The sequence below is a fragment of the Gavialis gangeticus genome, unplaced genomic scaffold (genome assembly GCF_001723915.1).
Source record: "Gavialis gangeticus isolate Ggan-Ray unplaced genomic scaffold, GavGan_comp1, whole genome shotgun sequence".
NCBI lineage: Eukaryota > Metazoa > Chordata > Crocodylia > Gavialidae > Gavialis > Gavialis gangeticus.
In genome coordinates this window covers 62,411,833-62,428,397 of record NW_017729032.1, presented here as the reverse complement: position 1 = coordinate 62,428,397, position 16,565 = coordinate 62,411,833, and the positions used below count along the sequence as shown (strand labels likewise).

The 16,565-nt window shown below is 42.0% G+C and overlaps 1 protein-coding gene across 2 annotated transcripts in view; it reads left to right on the top strand.

Annotated features, from left to right (window-relative positions):
* RNASEH2B (ribonuclease H2 subunit B) overlaps positions 1–16,565 on the top strand; it is a 47,281-nt gene that overhangs the window by 20,656 nt on the left and 10,060 nt on the right. For both annotated transcript variants that reach the window (XM_019524871.1, XM_019524870.1), the window contains exons 6-9: positions 3,803–3,867; positions 5,209–5,311; positions 8,918–8,999; positions 10,006–10,048. In XM_019524871.1, coding sequence (XP_019380416.1) covers positions 3,803–3,867; positions 5,209–5,311; positions 8,918–8,999; positions 10,006–10,048 — 293 coding nt within the window. The remainder of the gene's footprint in view (positions 1–3,802; positions 3,868–5,208; positions 5,312–8,917; positions 9,000–10,005; positions 10,049–16,565) is intronic.

Genomic DNA, 16,565 nt, shown 5'->3' with positions numbered 1-16,565 from the left:
TAAAATGCCTCACTACCACCACCCTGGAGTGTGTGTATAGGCACCTGTTGATTCATAGCAAGCAGTGGTTAAGGATGCTGATCGCACTCTTTCGTGACTGTCCACTGCCTACTCTTCATTCAAACCACTTTTAAGAACTCACTTTCTCTAAGGCTCGCAAGAAGCGTCAATATGACTAAAACTTTTTAAAAAAAGAAAGAAAAAACACTGGTACTCTTCTCAGGCTTCCCATTGTACACTGTGTACTCTTTCTCATTTAGAGGATAGGTTCTTTGGGGCTGGTAGAGACCTGAGGAGGTCATCTAACCGCCTGCTCAAGGCAGGATCATCCCCGTCTAAACTATTCCAGATGAGGTTTTGAACAGCCTGCACTTGAAAGCCTCCAGTGATAGAGATTCTGCTACAAACCTGCTAGGTCAGAGGTTCCCAAACCTTTTCTTAATGCATACCCCCTTCCAGATTTACCAGCTGCTTGCATACCCCTACCAGCATACAGCTTATATTTTAGCTCCTTAAATGCCAATTATTATTATAATGAAAATTAGATTTGCCATTACACACTATCTCTCATGTACCCTCCAGAGAGGTCTTGTATCCCCCCAGGGGCACGCATACCACAGTTTGGGAACCCCTGTTCTAGGTAACTTGCTCCGCTTCTTAACCACACCCAGAGTTAGAAAGTTCTCTGAATATGCACTGTAAATTTCCCTGGTTGCAGTTAAAACATTTTTTGTCCTGTTCCTTGTGGACACGGAGGAGAATCTATTGTCTACCCTGTTTGTAACAATACCATTTTTTTTTTTTTTTGTATCTGCAGACTGTTATTAAATCCCTCCCCTCCTCCTCCAAGTCAGAATAAATAGCCCCAATTCTTCCACCTCCTCTTACATGTTAAGCTCTGTAGACCTATAATAATCTTTTTTGTTGCTTTTCACTGGACTCTTTCCAATTTGTCCAAATCTTTCTTGAAGTGTGGTACCCAAAAGGAGACATGGGACTCTAGGTGAGGCCTTATCAGTGCTGAATAGAGTGGAAAATCGCTTCCCATGTTCAGTAATCAAGACAGCTTCAATTCTTAACCTAATTCTGAGCAATAGGAATCTGGGTAATAAATTCTAATGCAAGCACATTGATAATTTTATACTTGGTGGGATAATATTAAGAAGTCCACTTTCCCATCACCCCACAGTCATCACATAGAGCAGTGGTTCTTTTGCTTAGTAAAAACAGTGCTGAATTGACACTTACCTGCTGTGTTAGTAGAGGAAATGAATTGTTTTCTATTCCCTAAATCTGCATGAGGCAGGTTGTTTCCAAATAAATTCATATATGAGGGCGAGACTACAATGGAAAAGGATTAATAAAGGGTTATGAACTTCAGTTCTTGAGTGTTACTCCATTTCATTTTGTAAGGCAAAAACTGCACTGTGATCTTGTCTGATATGATTAACATGAAGAGCCAAGAAAACTTACCTGATTAGAATAACTAAGTAATATTGCCAAGCTTGTATTCCCAGAAGGCAGGAAAAAAGGGGCCATATGAGTTTCTGAGTTATGGAAAGTACTGAGAAAATAGATGTTAAAATGTGCTTTAGGCAGTTTGCTGAACAATACATTAGGGAAACTTCCAAGTCTACATAGTGATTACCCGATCGCTGAACATATTATTTAATTGTAGAACCACTTATATTCCATCTGTATTTCTCAAACCCAATCTTTCCAGATGTCTCAGACCAGTTTTATAGGCACCAGACACATTAGGGAACAAAAGGCTTTCCAATATATACTCATATTATCAAACATAGTTGCTAACTCTCACCAATATCAAATGTGCATCACATGTTAAATCCACGTTCCAATATTGAATCCTTTTGTTAGCAGTTTGTGACTTTCATAACTCACTCTAATTCTTCAGAGGTCTCAGATATTGTCAGTTTCTAGGGTTTAATAATCAAAACTGTCAAACGCACAAATTATTTTCAAACAAAGTGATCTCTGAAGGGTTCCATGTAATTATTTTACACATGTTTTAATGAAAATGGCTTTACAATTATACATTTCCTTCCCTCGTTGAGTCACTGATTCATGCTGTTGTGGGGGAGTTTGTGCCTAGGAATTTGCTCTTGAATTGCTTTTCAGCATGGCTTGGGGGAGGGTGGCAAAAGGATGTCCCCTTCTCGAACTTTGTCAGATAAGAGAGGAATCCAGGAATTGTACACGTTGTACTTGGACCCAAGTCATGTTAGTCCTTTGAGTAACAGGTTCACATATCCGGAGAGTTTCTTTCTTTGCCTCTTCTTTCAGTCTTTTCCTTTCAGAACCATTTTAGAACTTCTTTTCAGTCCCAAGGGCTGTAGCCAACCATCCTAAAGCTAATTATTTTACCTGCAACACCTAACTTTAGAAATGAAGTATGTACATCAGGGTTTCTTCTCTTTTTTGCTACATAAAAAAATATTTTACTCTGTCTTCTACAAGTGAATTTAAACTATATGAAATTAATTTAAATTATGTTTTATATGTAACATTTCCATGACCCCTACGTATCCCCTACCAGGCACACACAAAGAGTATATAATACTTAGATATCTGTATGCAGTTTGAAAGAGCCAAGATAAACCTCAAAGAAGGAAATGCTGAAGGATTCATAAATAAAGTATTGTTGGTTGTTTGCTAGAAGAGAGAAACTCCATGAACCTAATGCTGGAATATGATATAGGAACTGTTAAAGGCCATAAAATAGATGGTAGGTATTTATGGGAATGGTATACAGGAGATTAAAATGTACTAAAATACCTATTAAAGAGCAAGATGGAAATGTTGTGTGCTTCACAATCTCCTATATGATGTTACTAAATAGTTCATTCAATTTCCTAACTTTTTCAGTATTAATTAGTATTAATATTCAATATTAATGCAGGTATGATACTATTACACTGGCATTGTCCTCAAATCATTGTAATTTCCATTTCTCTTTGTCCCAGCACTCCAAACCAATGAACCTTCATATAATTGGTCATCTATGAACAGTAAACACCTAGTCTCATAGTTACAGATATGGGAAATGTGCCTAAATTGATACGTCATTATCATTAATATTGAGTTTATTAAATAAGAGATAAGACAAATGTGTTCCTTCCCCAAAAAGTTTACCATATTTAAGTGTTTTAAAAAATACACCTCATTTCTCTTTCCATTATGCTAAATAGTTTGCAAGTCAGAAGATGGAATGAAAGTGTTGCCATAATCCCATGAGACTTTCTGGGGGAGTTTTTGGAAAGGACAAAATGGATATTCTTCTTAAAACTTTTTTTCCATCCTGGGTTCCAGACACCTTTTCTTATTTACAAACCAAAAGTTTTAATATGAGAGGCTCAATGACACATTCATCAACAATTGAACCAGAGCCATAGACCAAGCTTTTTTGTGTTTAACCATATCTTTTGTAAACTGAACAGTCCATTTGCATGTGTCAGAAAGGGTTTGGCAAAGCACTATAAGCATGTGCTTTGTTTTGAGCATATGAATAGTCTCACTGAAGCTAATGGGACTAGGACTGACTGCTTTGCTGGGTCAGGGCGTAACTAGAGAATGATCAGGCATAGAGTTGGAAATATCAGCTTGCTCAGGTTTTCTTTTCCCTCAACTTTCCAGTATTTTTGAATCTTATTACCTTAACATCAAACATGTGCAGACTGTGAAAAAACTTATACGTTCTCTCTCCCTCTTTTTTTTAAGTTTCTAACATATTAAAAATTCAAAACAAACTAATTTTGTTTTGGCCTCTTGTGTTTTATCCCAGAAATTGGCAGTCAGAAATTTTACAAATACAACCAGGAGAAGACATTGAGGTGGTTAAAGAAAAAGGTATTTCTGTTTTTATTTCAAAATGCCTTTAAGTTCAAAATCATTAAACATTTAGTAATGTGTCAACATCGTTAGAATAGTGAAAAATGAGTAAATTGGAAGTCCTTATCCAGTTGAAGAAAGGCAGGTGCTGTATCAAAGTAGTTACTTCAGAATGGGACAAGTACACGGTATGAAGTAGTAAAGAAATACAATATTTCTAGAGAAATTGTATTTAATTGGGTGTTGACTGTATCTGGCTTCTGTACAGGTGCCTAAAGGTTGAGGAAAGGCTACAGTCACTGTTCCAATGCTGTCCTTAAGTTTATCTGTGCTATTGCCCCTTGAAGTTCTGGGTCAGGCAGGGTCATAACCATTTCACCCTCCCCAGTGCCTTCCAGCAGGTAAACCTAGCCAGGTAGTCAGGCAAAGCACACTTTGAACCCTGCTCCAGTTATGTATTCCCTGTGAGATCTCTAGTTGTTGGGGCAGTGGAGTGATGCACCTGCTGAAAAATGGGCCTGTCCAAATCTTCTATGGCACACTGAAAAGAAATGGTACTGGTACAGTTATGTGCTCTTGCAGTCTTCTGCCCACAAAAGAACTAAGTCCCTAAAATGGAATAGATTGTTGTGTCAGTACATCAGGGAAACTGATTAGGTCTCAGTTGCTCACATGAAGTGAAGGAGCCTTAAAAAATGTAATCACAATTTACACACCCAACCACAAAATCTGTACTCCAGCTCCTGTCATAATGATGGGCAAAGCAATGATGTTCTTTCCTGTTGAGAGAAATTATTTGTTTGGGTTGAGAGGAATTTTATGAGGCTGGCTTAAAGGGAAATTGTCCCTAGAAAAAAACATTATGGATCCACATCTCTATTTTATGATTAATGCCTGAATATTTATGCTTTAACAGGTGCCTACAGCATTGTAATGGGACCCCCATTCTGTCTCTCTTTCATGTTGAATCCAATAATGTCAGTGTCTGGTCTGACTTGGTTGAGTCTGTCCTTGTTCCTGACCCCATTCACATTCCGAAAGAACCTGCATGTTCCTTATTCTCCTAGCAGGTGGAAAAATCACCTGTAAAATCCTGGCTGCTCCATCTGTAAATTTCAGTTCATCCCAGTGGTGCTGCAAATCTGACTGCCACGTTTCAAAGGCAGTAGGCTGGATATACTAGAGACTTAATTTTTTGAGATCATATGCTAGTCATTACAAACATATATCGGGTTTCATTGCAGTTCATAACTTGAGTGTTTTATGTGCTTTAAACAAAATTACAAGGGCTTTGTCACTGCATTAACACAAGTGTATGACAACACTGATGCAGACATTTCAATCTGTGGCTTCTTATAGGTCAACCAGACAGTGAAAGTACTTAAAGGCAGCAACGTATGTGTTGGTGGAAGGGTGCAGTCAGCTACATTTATCAGCAGTAAACAAATCACAGATGCTGAAGGTAAGAGAAGAAAGTATGGTTGTAATGAGCTATCTCTTCATGAAATAAGATGCCTGCAATTAGATGGTAAGTTAGATTCCAGAAATCTTTTAAAATGGTTTGCAGTCATCTTTTGAAGCATTTCTTGTAAACGTGTTCTTAGTCTGTCATCACTATAAGTGGGGCCACAACTGTTTTGAGTTCTGTAGTACTTGAAATAAAGTCCTGTATAAGCAGTCAGATGCATTGAAGAAAGTGTTTCTGGGTAACTTCTATTGAGATCTTAGTGAAGAATGCACTTGCTCAATTAAGCATTCACTTAAATGTTTTGCTGGCTTGGTATCCCATTCCTGTGTGGTATTTATGTATACATAGGTGGATAAATAGTGTGGATAAGCACAGTTACCGTACATATGATATCATATCAAATATATTATTTGGTAATCTATGTAATATTTAATACGTTTATGTAATTTGATACTGAATGTATATAAAACCACAATATACAGCTGTGCAGCTTCCATGGAAAGCTTATGACACTTGTGTTTCTATGTCATGCAGATGATTTTGAAACTCTCATCATATCAAGTAGTTTATTACTACCCAAGTCAGTGGGTAGAGGCCATTTAAAATTTTCCTTTTTAGCTTTTGGTCCTCTTTGTCTTAAGAAAGACGGCTCCTTGGACAGGTTGGAATCTGAAGTTGACTAACTGAGCCCTTCAAAAACAGGCTATAATGAAGAAAAGCTAAGGAAGCTTAAAGACCATAAATTCAAATTTGGAGCAAGTCAGAATAAATGATTCAGATTACTCAGAGGTCCAAAAGTCTGTATATAGCGTAACAAATAAGGTAATATTGTCAGACTCACTGCATTCTGAGTGCTGATGAAGTGGAAAACAAGTTGCCAGGTAATGACACCAAAGGAACAACAGAATTTGAGAGAGAGCTTGGACAGCTTTATTAGGGGATTGTAACACATAGTTTCAAAGAGGGAGATGGGATTGAGAAATATAAAAGTGCCTTTAACTTTACAATAACTTTTTATCACTTAGGAAATTAATCTGTTTTGACTGTGGCAAGCTTTACAAAAATTTAACCATTACTTTCTGCACGTTTCAATAAACTGACCAAGCTCTTCCTTCTTTTTGCCTAAAAGAAAAGAGTAGCCTTTATCACAGCTTTACAATTAGAAAAAGCTTAGATTTCGAAGGGGGGAAATATTGTGCCTTAAGAATAGGTCACATTTGCAAGCAGTGGGGTGACAGGTGCTGTGGTGCGGGGGGGAGGCAGTGGAGCATGTGGGGGGCTGACAGCTTTCTTCCAGCTGCTTGTTCTAAACTTTATTCTCCCTTGGCTGCCCCCTATACACAGCTGGCACCGCTGCTGTGGGCCTGGGCTGGGGTTGTGCTCCAGGCTGCAGTTGGAACAAAGCCTGCTGGTGCTAGAACAAGGGTATGTGGGGCTGGAGTGGGAGAGGCAGGAATGGCATAGGCAGGAGATGGGGGACTTGGGGGCCCAAAGCTTTAGATGGTGCAGAGGCAGTTGGAGGGGGGAGGGCAGGTAGCAGCTGTGGTTCTGGCCCTAACACGGAGCTGCAGCAACTGCCTCCTTTCCCCACCCCCAACTTTCCCCTGCCACTCATACTTGATTCCAAGACAAGGGGCTTTTTTCCCGATGTTAAATGGCGGGAGGAGATGGAGCTCTTCCTGGAAATGAGTAAATATGGTAAGAGGTCAGCAGAACCTTACCCTATACTTATTTCAGAGTATTGCAGAAAGCTTTACCTCTATGTAAATTCAGCTGCCTGGTCAGCGGTTACAATGAGGTAATAGCATCAGTAGATGAATTGAATGAAGAATTTGCTTGTTGTAGCATCTCAATGTTTTATTAGCGTTGGGAGTCAAATTAGACTAGAGAAAAGAGGTGAGACTTGGATGATACTTGCTAGTAGGGAAACTAGTCCAGATGGCTCAAGTAATGTGGGAGAAGTCTGTTGGGGAAAGACAAAATAGGGAGGTCCTGTGACATTTGAGAAACAAAGAAAGTGGTCTCAGTAATTGAAGAACTAATGACAAGTTAAAGCAAAGAAGTTTTAGGGTGGAAGGAGGAAGTCCTGGAAGCATAGGTGTGCTATATTTTTAAATGGGGAAGCTAGTGAAGATTTCTAGAGGGTAGGGGTAATAAGGTCTCCTTTCTGGGTATGGATTGCAGGAATAGTCAACCTAACATCATAATTCAGCATCATAAATAGAAAAGCAAAATGGCAACAGCATTTCTGTTTAGGTATAATAAATGCTGGGGTGAAGTTCAGTTTCAACGTGTTGGATTTGGACTGCTCCTTTATGGTTTTGGATCCTGATGTGGGTTTGGAGCCTAGGAAATATTTGAGAAACAAATGTGCATTTTTCCTTTTTTCTGTAAAGCATACAGAAAATTGGTGCCAATATTGCTGAAATGTACACTCTGGGGCCAGTTCATTAATATTTTCTGTTTTTAGACCAATTTTCTTTGTGCTGTTATGATTAAAAATGCATATAACAGCTTGCAAGAAACTCTGTCTGACCCGGGAGAGAGAGGTCTCGCTATTTTAGGAGCTGGTTTACCATTCTCATTTATATTCTTCATTGCATGTTTGCTTTCTGAGAATACTGAGTATTATGCATTTTTTGGGGTTGACAGACTCCTTAGACAGGCGAGGGATGCCTAAGCTGGGGATTGCAGTAGATGACCTTCTGACATCTCTTCCAGCCCAATTTTTCTCTGATTCTGTACGTGCACATGCAAAATGTGCCAGGCTGCTTTACAGTTGTATCACAGGCAAGATACTGACATGAGATCTGATCCTGTAATAACACATGCAAATACAGTTGCTCACAAGCAAGCCCACTTACATCAAGTAACCAGCTTGCATAAGTGTTTATAGGATCTGGACCTCAGTTTGCAAGTACTTGCGGGGAACGTGACAGAGAAAGATGTTTTAGGACTTTGTGTTACAAAAGGTTTGATTTCCAGAAAAACATTTATAGCAGGAGTGGCCTGTTCTGAAAACAGCTTCTAGTAGTTCATATTTCCACAGATAATTATCCTGTCTTGCCAGTGATGTTTAGATAGGCCTTGACATTTTCCATAAAATACTGACATTAAGAACAAGACTTTGAAATAGACTCATTGTCTCATCTAATTGTTTTCAGTTGAAGCCAGAAATATATTTTAGTACTGAAACCTTTGCCAAATAATTGTAGGATCCAGATGCTTTAAAATTAATGATTACATGTTCTGTTGAGTCAGCCTTTTACTTTTGCAGGTTTTTTTTAAATTAATTTTGTAGCAAAAAAATATGTGATATTTAGTATTCTCAGAAAGCAAACAGGTTTTGTGGAGTACGTGCCATGAAGAATAATGTGCCAGCAAAGCAAACAGACTAATTCCTTTTACAAACTGTTCAACACAAAAAAACCATCATTGATCTATTAGTAGTCTTTTAGCGTGAGCCCATCCTTTTAGTGTGAGCCCATCCTTGTGGATTCTGCGTACATAGAAGGGAATGGTTTGAATGATGGACACATAGGCATGTAATATGGATGTTCTTTTACCTTTCCCCCTTACTCTCTCCCCTTCTTCTCCCAGAGGATTATCTACGCTATGCCCATGGGTTAATATCAGAATATATTCCTGAAGATCTGAGTTTGGAGTTGTCAAAATACTTACAGTAAGTATTTTTTTAAATGTTTTTTCTAGAGTATTTTGCAGTAAATTAAGTGATGCAGTCTTAACCATGAGATCACAGTAAAATAAATAGATTTTACTTATCTAGCAACAACAAAAAATAATAAATGTGAATACATGCGAGTTTTCTTTTTCAAGAGAGCAGACTGCATTCTATTCTTGGTTGGTGTTGTTTTGATGGTGGAAAACAGCAATAATAATAATAATGCCAGGTGACTCTTACATGGAACTTTTAGTGTAGTTCTCAAAGCATTTTGCAAAAGAGATCAGTATCATTGTCCCTAGTGTAAAGATATAGAGAGAAGTGAAGTGACTTATCCAAAATTCATTCAGCTTGCTAGTGGCAGAGTGAGGAATGGAACTGAGATCTCCCATGGCACAGTCCTAGGTGCTGTCTTCTCCCCACCCCGCTTTTTCTAAAACTCAATTTCAAATTAACCTATTTTGCTTCATATTTAAATTGAAAAATTAGAGCTGGGCTAGGAACTTTATCCTGTTGCTCACTCTAAGTAGAGGGTGATTGGAGTCTTTCTGGGACTCTGCATACAAAGAATATTCTGCCTTTGTGCAATGAACTGTGGTAGCAAGGCCTAAGAGTACAATACCAGTTCACATGTCAGAGGGTTAGAGCTTGAAATAGGTTCTTGCAGTTCAGACCCTGGATTTTCAAAAGGGACTAGAGATTTCATGATCAAAGGGCACCATTTTGGGTGTCCAGCATGAGACACCTTAGAAGGGCCTGAGGTTATGAGGGCATTTTCTCAGGACTTTTTGAAATTCACTTTTTGGCAAACTTGGCCAAAACCTTTAATAGGTCATAAATATACTGTTAAAGTTAAATATTTTGAGGGTAACAGATGGAATTAGTATTGATGCACTGTTGTTGAGAAAGGAATGATGTTTTAAGCTAACATATTCAAAACTTATACTCAGTTATTTTGTTTGGTTTCTGTGTGAAAACTTTTAACTCAGACTCTTTCATTCCCTAGGCTTCCAGAACTTGCAAGTTCCTCAGCAGAGCCCCCATTGAAGGTAGGAGGATATTAAATGGAGGAAATTTAGCCACCATACCAAGAAAACCTTCTTGGAGAGATCTGTACCACTGTGGGCTTGTTTCTCATCAGTTCAATTAAAATTAGGCTTGGCAGAGCATTAGAAACTATATTGTAAAACGACAAAATGGCACAATTGTAGAGCTGGTCAGAAGTACTGGGAAATTACAAGTGTGAAGTATTTTTCTAGTTTTAGTAATCATAACTTCAGTCATCTTCACAATCTGGTAAAAATGGAAGTACTGTAGTTTTTAACAGCAGTGTTTCCCATTTTTTAGAAAAGGAAACAAATCAGTGTGGGTTGATCAGATTGTATGACCTCATTCATCTTTTTCATAAGGTGGACACTGAAAAGGGACCTCTCTGGTCATAGGGAGCAGTCCTTGGCAGTCATGGTCCCCATGCCATATAATCCTTCTCTTAAATTTATCAAGGCTTCATCTTGAAATGCTAAACTGTTTGTCATGGGTTCATAGATATAGGATTGGAGGGGACCTGAGCAGATCATCAAGTCTGACCCCCTGCCCTGGGCAGGAATGAATACTGGGCTCATATGACCCCTGGTAAGTTTAAGTTCATATGACCCCAGCTAGGTAGTTATCAAGCCTCCTTCTAAAGACCCCTAAGGTAGGAGCCAGCACCACTTCCCTTGGAAGCTGGTTCCGGATCCTGACTACCCTGACTGTGAAGTAGTGCCTCCTGATGTCTAGCCTGAACCTACTCTCAATCAACTTATGGCTGTTATTCCTTGTTACTCCAGGAGGCGCTCAGGGGAACAGGGTCTCACCCATTCCCCTCTGGTCCCCCCCTGGTAAGTTTATAGACAGCCACTAGATCCCCTCTCAGCCTTCTCTTGTGAAGGCTGAACAGGTTCAGGTCCCATAGCCTCTCCTCGTAGGGCCTGCCCTGCTGCCTCCTGATCATACGAGTGGCCCTCCTCTAGACTCTCGTGATGCTGGACACATCCCTCCTGAAGTGTGGCGCCCAGAACTAGATGTAGTACTCCAACTGTGGCCTGATTAGTGTCGCACAGAGGGGGAGGATCCCCTCCTTGGACCTGCTCTTGATGCATCTGTGGATGCATGACAAGGTGCAGTTAGCCTTGCTGACTGTGTCCTCACGTTGGCGGCCCATATTCATCTTGGAATCAATAATGACTTCAAGATCTCTTTCTGCCACTGTGCTTGCAAAAAGGGAGTTCCCCAGTCTATAGGTATGCTGCTGGTTCTTTCTGCCCAAGTGCAGTACCCTGCACTTGTCAGTATTGAATCCCATCCTATTCTCATCTGCCCACCCCTGTAACCTGTCCAGGTCCAGTTGTATCCTGTCCATCCCTTCTAGTGTGCCCACCTCGCCCCAAATCTTGGTGTCATCGGCGAATTTGAACAGGGTGCTTTTCACCCCCTCGTCTAAGTTGCTAATAAAGAATTTGAACAGTATGGGCCCAAGGATTGAGTCCTGGGGGACTCTACTGCCCACCTCCCTCCAGGTTGAATATGACCCATCCACCACCACTCCCTGCATGCGACTCTCTAGCCAATTTGCGATCCATCTGATTGTGTAGGCATCAGTGCCACAGTCACCTAGCTTTTTAATGAGAATGGGGTGGGAGACAGTGTCAAAGGCCTTCCTGAAGTCCAGAAAGACTACTTCCACCACGACATCTGCATCCAGTGATTTTGTGACCTGATTGTAGAAGGCTGTCAGGTTGGTCTGACAGGACCTACCCTTAATGAACCCATGCTGATTGCCCTTGAGCATCCTCCCCCCTGCTGGTCCCTCACAGGTGTGCTCCTGGATAATTTTCTCAAAGTGCTTCCCCAGGGCTGAAGTAGGACTAATGGGCCTATAGTTGCCTGGGTCCTCATTCCTCCCTTTTTTGGGGCCCACGTTGGCCTTCTTCCAGTCTTCTGGCACCTGGCCAGAGCACCACACGTGCTCATAAAGCCATGCCAGGGCCCCTCAATAACCCCTGCCAATTCCCTCAGCACCTTAGGGTGGAGAGTGTCTGCACTTGCTGATTTGAACACGTCCAGCCCCTACAGAAGATCCCTAACTCGATCCTCACTGACCCTGCTACTTTTGTTGGAAGGTTGTTTCAAAACTGCACTCCTTGGCTCATTAGAAACCTTCATATTTCATGCTTAATTTTATTCATAGCCAGTGTCTAACCATCTCTTCTTATGCCAGAACTATGCTTTAGCTTAAAAGCGTTACTCTCACCCTGGTAAAGTTTAAAAAAAAAAAAAAAAGTTCTCTCAACCTTTACTTTGCCAGGTAAAAAAGGACCATGGTCTTTTAGTCTCCTGCAAGATAGGATCACCATTTTTCTGCTCATCCTCGTAACCCATCTTGGCATCTCTTCCATTCATTTTCATCTGTCTTTGAATAGATGAACAGATTTGTACACCACTAATCCAGATGAGGTTCTCACCAATACCTCGTTCAGTGGCAATAATTGTTCCTTGTGTTCACTAGAAATAATTTCCCCGGTATGTCCTTTGACTTCTTCACAGTTGCATCACTTTGATAATTCAGTCATTCTGCAGTTGACTAGAATACCTGAGGTTGTTATACTTTTGTTGTTTCCAACTTCTGAACTCTTGTTCTTGTATTCTGTAAGTGCATAACCTTACCCATTCACACTGCTAAAGTTTATCCCATTCTCATTAATTTAGACCTCAAAGTGGCCCATTTGTTCTAGTACAGTGTTTGATTTCTGCACTGTATTGCCAGTGCCTTCCAATTTTGTGTCATTGCCAAATTTCAGTAGCACATCCTCATTTTTTCAGTTGAGATTATTAAGAATAATACTTTACAGAGCTATACTACTAACAGACCTTCGGCTTACTCTAATGCCTCTTTCTGCAGAACTTGTCATTTACCCTTTAACTAGTTCCTTACTCACCATACAGTTCTTCTACTAATCTCCATCTAAACTAGTAATTTCTCATGTAACACTGTATCAAAGGCCTTTCTAAAGTCCAGATATGTTAGATCTGCTACATTTCCCTGGTCCATGAAATCTAGTAATCTTTTTCAAGAAACATTACTGAGTAAGTCTGGTATAATCCACCTTTGTTTAACCTGTGTTGGTTTGTGTCGGCCCAGACTGTGACCACTAAACCCGGTCGCGACATGGCGTCACAAACAGGATCCAGGGGAGGTGAGATGGAGTCAGAGCTGATCCGCCACTGCCCATGGCACAGTGGGGAGCGTCCCATGACTGACTCGGACAATCTGTGGGCACACATTGCCTACCACCAAGCGGCTGGCCCAGCCCCGGCCACAGTAGCCGGGTACATTTCCCTCCAAGAGAAAAACGCCAGTGGGAAGGAGTGGGCCATCCAACTAGCCCTGAGCTCCTTCGGGTGTGTGAAGAGCCATCCTACCGTCATTTACCGCCCCCGGGAAGAAGTCGGTTCCCTATCCTTCAGCCGCGTGAAGCCTGCGGGCGCGGCGAACCTCAACCCTGCCCAAGAGTTTAGCCGATCCATCCGGCACGTACGGGAGGAAGGCGAGAGTACCCCTCCGGACAAGTTCAACTGTCCAAGCCTCCCGCAGGGGTCTAGGGGGCACAAATTGCTGACCCAGCTTCACGAGAGCTTGGAGTCTGATGGGCAGACTGCCACAAAGTGGTCTGGCCCAAAATGGGACAAGGGAAAAACGTTCTGTGCCTTTACCGGCCTGTTACGAGAGAATGCAAACTTAGAAATTCAGTTAAAAACTGTTAGCCAAGCCGCAGTACAAAACGCAGCGGTGCTGCTGCCCCAAGATGGTGCCGGCAAAAAGGAGAAGCTGAGCAAACTGGAAATCTCCGAGAAGAAAATCGCGCCACCACCCGCCTGGAGCCCACCTTCTCCTACAGCGCCGCCCACACCGTCACCACTGCCATACGCACAGCCACACCCAGGAAGGACGGAAGTCATGAAGGTCTACAAAACCGAAAGTGATACAGAGGAGTCCATAGAGCGGGACATTCTCTCAGCTTCACCAGGCGCTCCACCACCACTGTATCCTGATCTCGCAACGGCATTGCCTATCACAGTGCGCAAACATGTGACAGGCCAAGGGACACAAATTACTGTTACCTCGTGCACACACACCCAGGCCGAGATGAGAGACCTAAAGAGAGAGACCGGCATTAAACCTGAGGAGACTCCGATTGTCTGGCTCGGGCACCTAGTTGCGGAGGCGGGAAGCGAAACAGTCGACCAAGATGAAGCAATGCAACTAGTTCATAACGCCACTTGGAGCAGGGGGAAGGTAGTGGACCCTGTTCCAGTTCTCGCCAACACCAACTGGCCCATACCACAGTTATTCCACTAAGAAAAACAAATGCTGCAGCCATAATAACTGCATTGTCAAGTGCATTCGCCACATGGCAAATTCCAGCAGCCATTCAATCTGATGGTGGACCACCCTTTACTTCTGCAGCCATAGACAAGTTCGCCCGACTCCATAATATCAACTGGCACCACCATCTCCCGTACCACCCACAATCCAACGGAGTAGTAGAAAGAAAGGTTGGACAATACAAAGAAAGCCTCCGACTCAAAGGAAGCGGGAGTTATAAGAATTGGGTAAAACACAATCACGAAGTCCTCAACGCCAGAAAAGAACTCTGGAACGAGAGAGCTCCGCAAACCCCAAGAACCTGGACACCAAAGTTCACTCCAAACGAGCTAGTTTGGGTCACCCTTCCTGACCCCCGCCAACACCATCCACGAGTATTGAAAGGGACAGTTCGAACATCAGAAAAGTACCCCAACACATATCTAGTGTCCTTAGAAGACGGTGGACAAGACATCCTTGTTCACCACAACTGGCTAGTGAGATGGTCCCTACCAACCAACTAGCCCCAAAATTTTGTGTAGAAATTGTCTGTCTTGTTTCATTTTGTTTCAGCCCCGTGTCAACATGAAGCCGTTTTTCACCTTGCTTTTCCTCACCACCCTGACGGCAGGAAAGTGTGCAAACTCACGTGTCACGACCGAGAACACCTTCCTCAAGGCACTCTCCGTGATTGCTGCCGAATGTTTACTGACGGGAGAGGAATCCTCAGCCAACACCACAGAGTTTAACCTGTGTTTCCCTCGCACTCAAAATCTATGGCAGATCCCACTACTCCTCACAGTCTCTCGCCCAAACTGTTGTAGTAATGCCTGTAACTCTATGTTTCTTAAAATGTCCTGTCCATTGCCCTGCCCCTCAAGCTTAGAAACGGCTGAAGTAGCAATCAATCTCACCCCTAAAAATGCTAGTAACGATTGGCCGTATATTTGGACCGGACCCCCTCAACATACACCACAACATATGCTCAGTTGTCATTCTACGCTAAAACAACTGTTAGAAATAGTACATTTCAATCTTATGGCGGCCAATGGGACAAATACCACCGAAGCCCTACAGCACGGCCTTAAGCACATGTTACTCGCCAAAAATGAAAACAGAGCGACCCCTTTCGGCCACATCGCATACCCACACAATCTCCGTATATTGTTGTCACTGTTGCGAGGCTTAAAGCCTATTTGTCAAATCACCAACACCCCAACTATAACCATGCAGAACCGCCTTTGGAACAGTGCTGGCAACTGTGTCCCTCTTAATGCCAATGTCACGCAATTAGTGGACCCCTTTACATTGCAGTCTTATGTACGGAACGCCACCTATAATCTAAATCCCTATAATACTGGAGGTACACTTAACTATAATGACATGCTTTTACCTCCAGGATGGTTATGGCTCAACCTGAATACCTCCACCGTTTTGCGCCATCTCCCCCAGCCACCAGCACCTCCTTTACGCTCGTCATGCCACTCCTTTATCTCCCTGGTGCGTCCCTGTCTAACCGTTCAAGGGAACACAACCAATCACCAACTTATAGCCACAGGAAGCGCTCCTTGACTTATGAGCAAGAACAACACGCCTATACACTCGTGGACGGGTGGGATGTGTACGGACTCTGGTTTCCCATGTGGGGTTCAAACCAAAATTCGTACAAAATCGTGCTCCTCTCTGAGGCTGTAGAAAAATTGGAAAATATGACCAAACTGGGTTTTCAAAAAATTGAATCAGCCATCCAAGACCTCCAGCAAGTAGTGTACCACAGTCAGTTAGGGTTGGACTACCTGCTAGCGACTGAAGGAGGACTATGTTCAGTCCTTGGGAATGTGTCCCAATGCTGTCTTGCCTTCAGCACCAACTCTTTCAACCTCTCAGATATTGTAACAGGCATTGACGAAGCCAAAGATCTAATCGCTCGAAAAGTAAATGAAAAAAATAGCTGGTTAGATTGGGCTTTTGGGTGAACCGATTGGTTCAAGTTCGGAGGGTTAAAACGAGCCTTACTAATTTTTTCTTTGTATTGTGGTGTTTTGTAATCAGTATCACCTGTTTATGCTATATACTTGAATGGCTTAAACGCAAAGTTATGCATTTATCTGCTTTTGTATATACCCGCTTGCCAAACCAGGACGCACTAGAAGGGGACGACG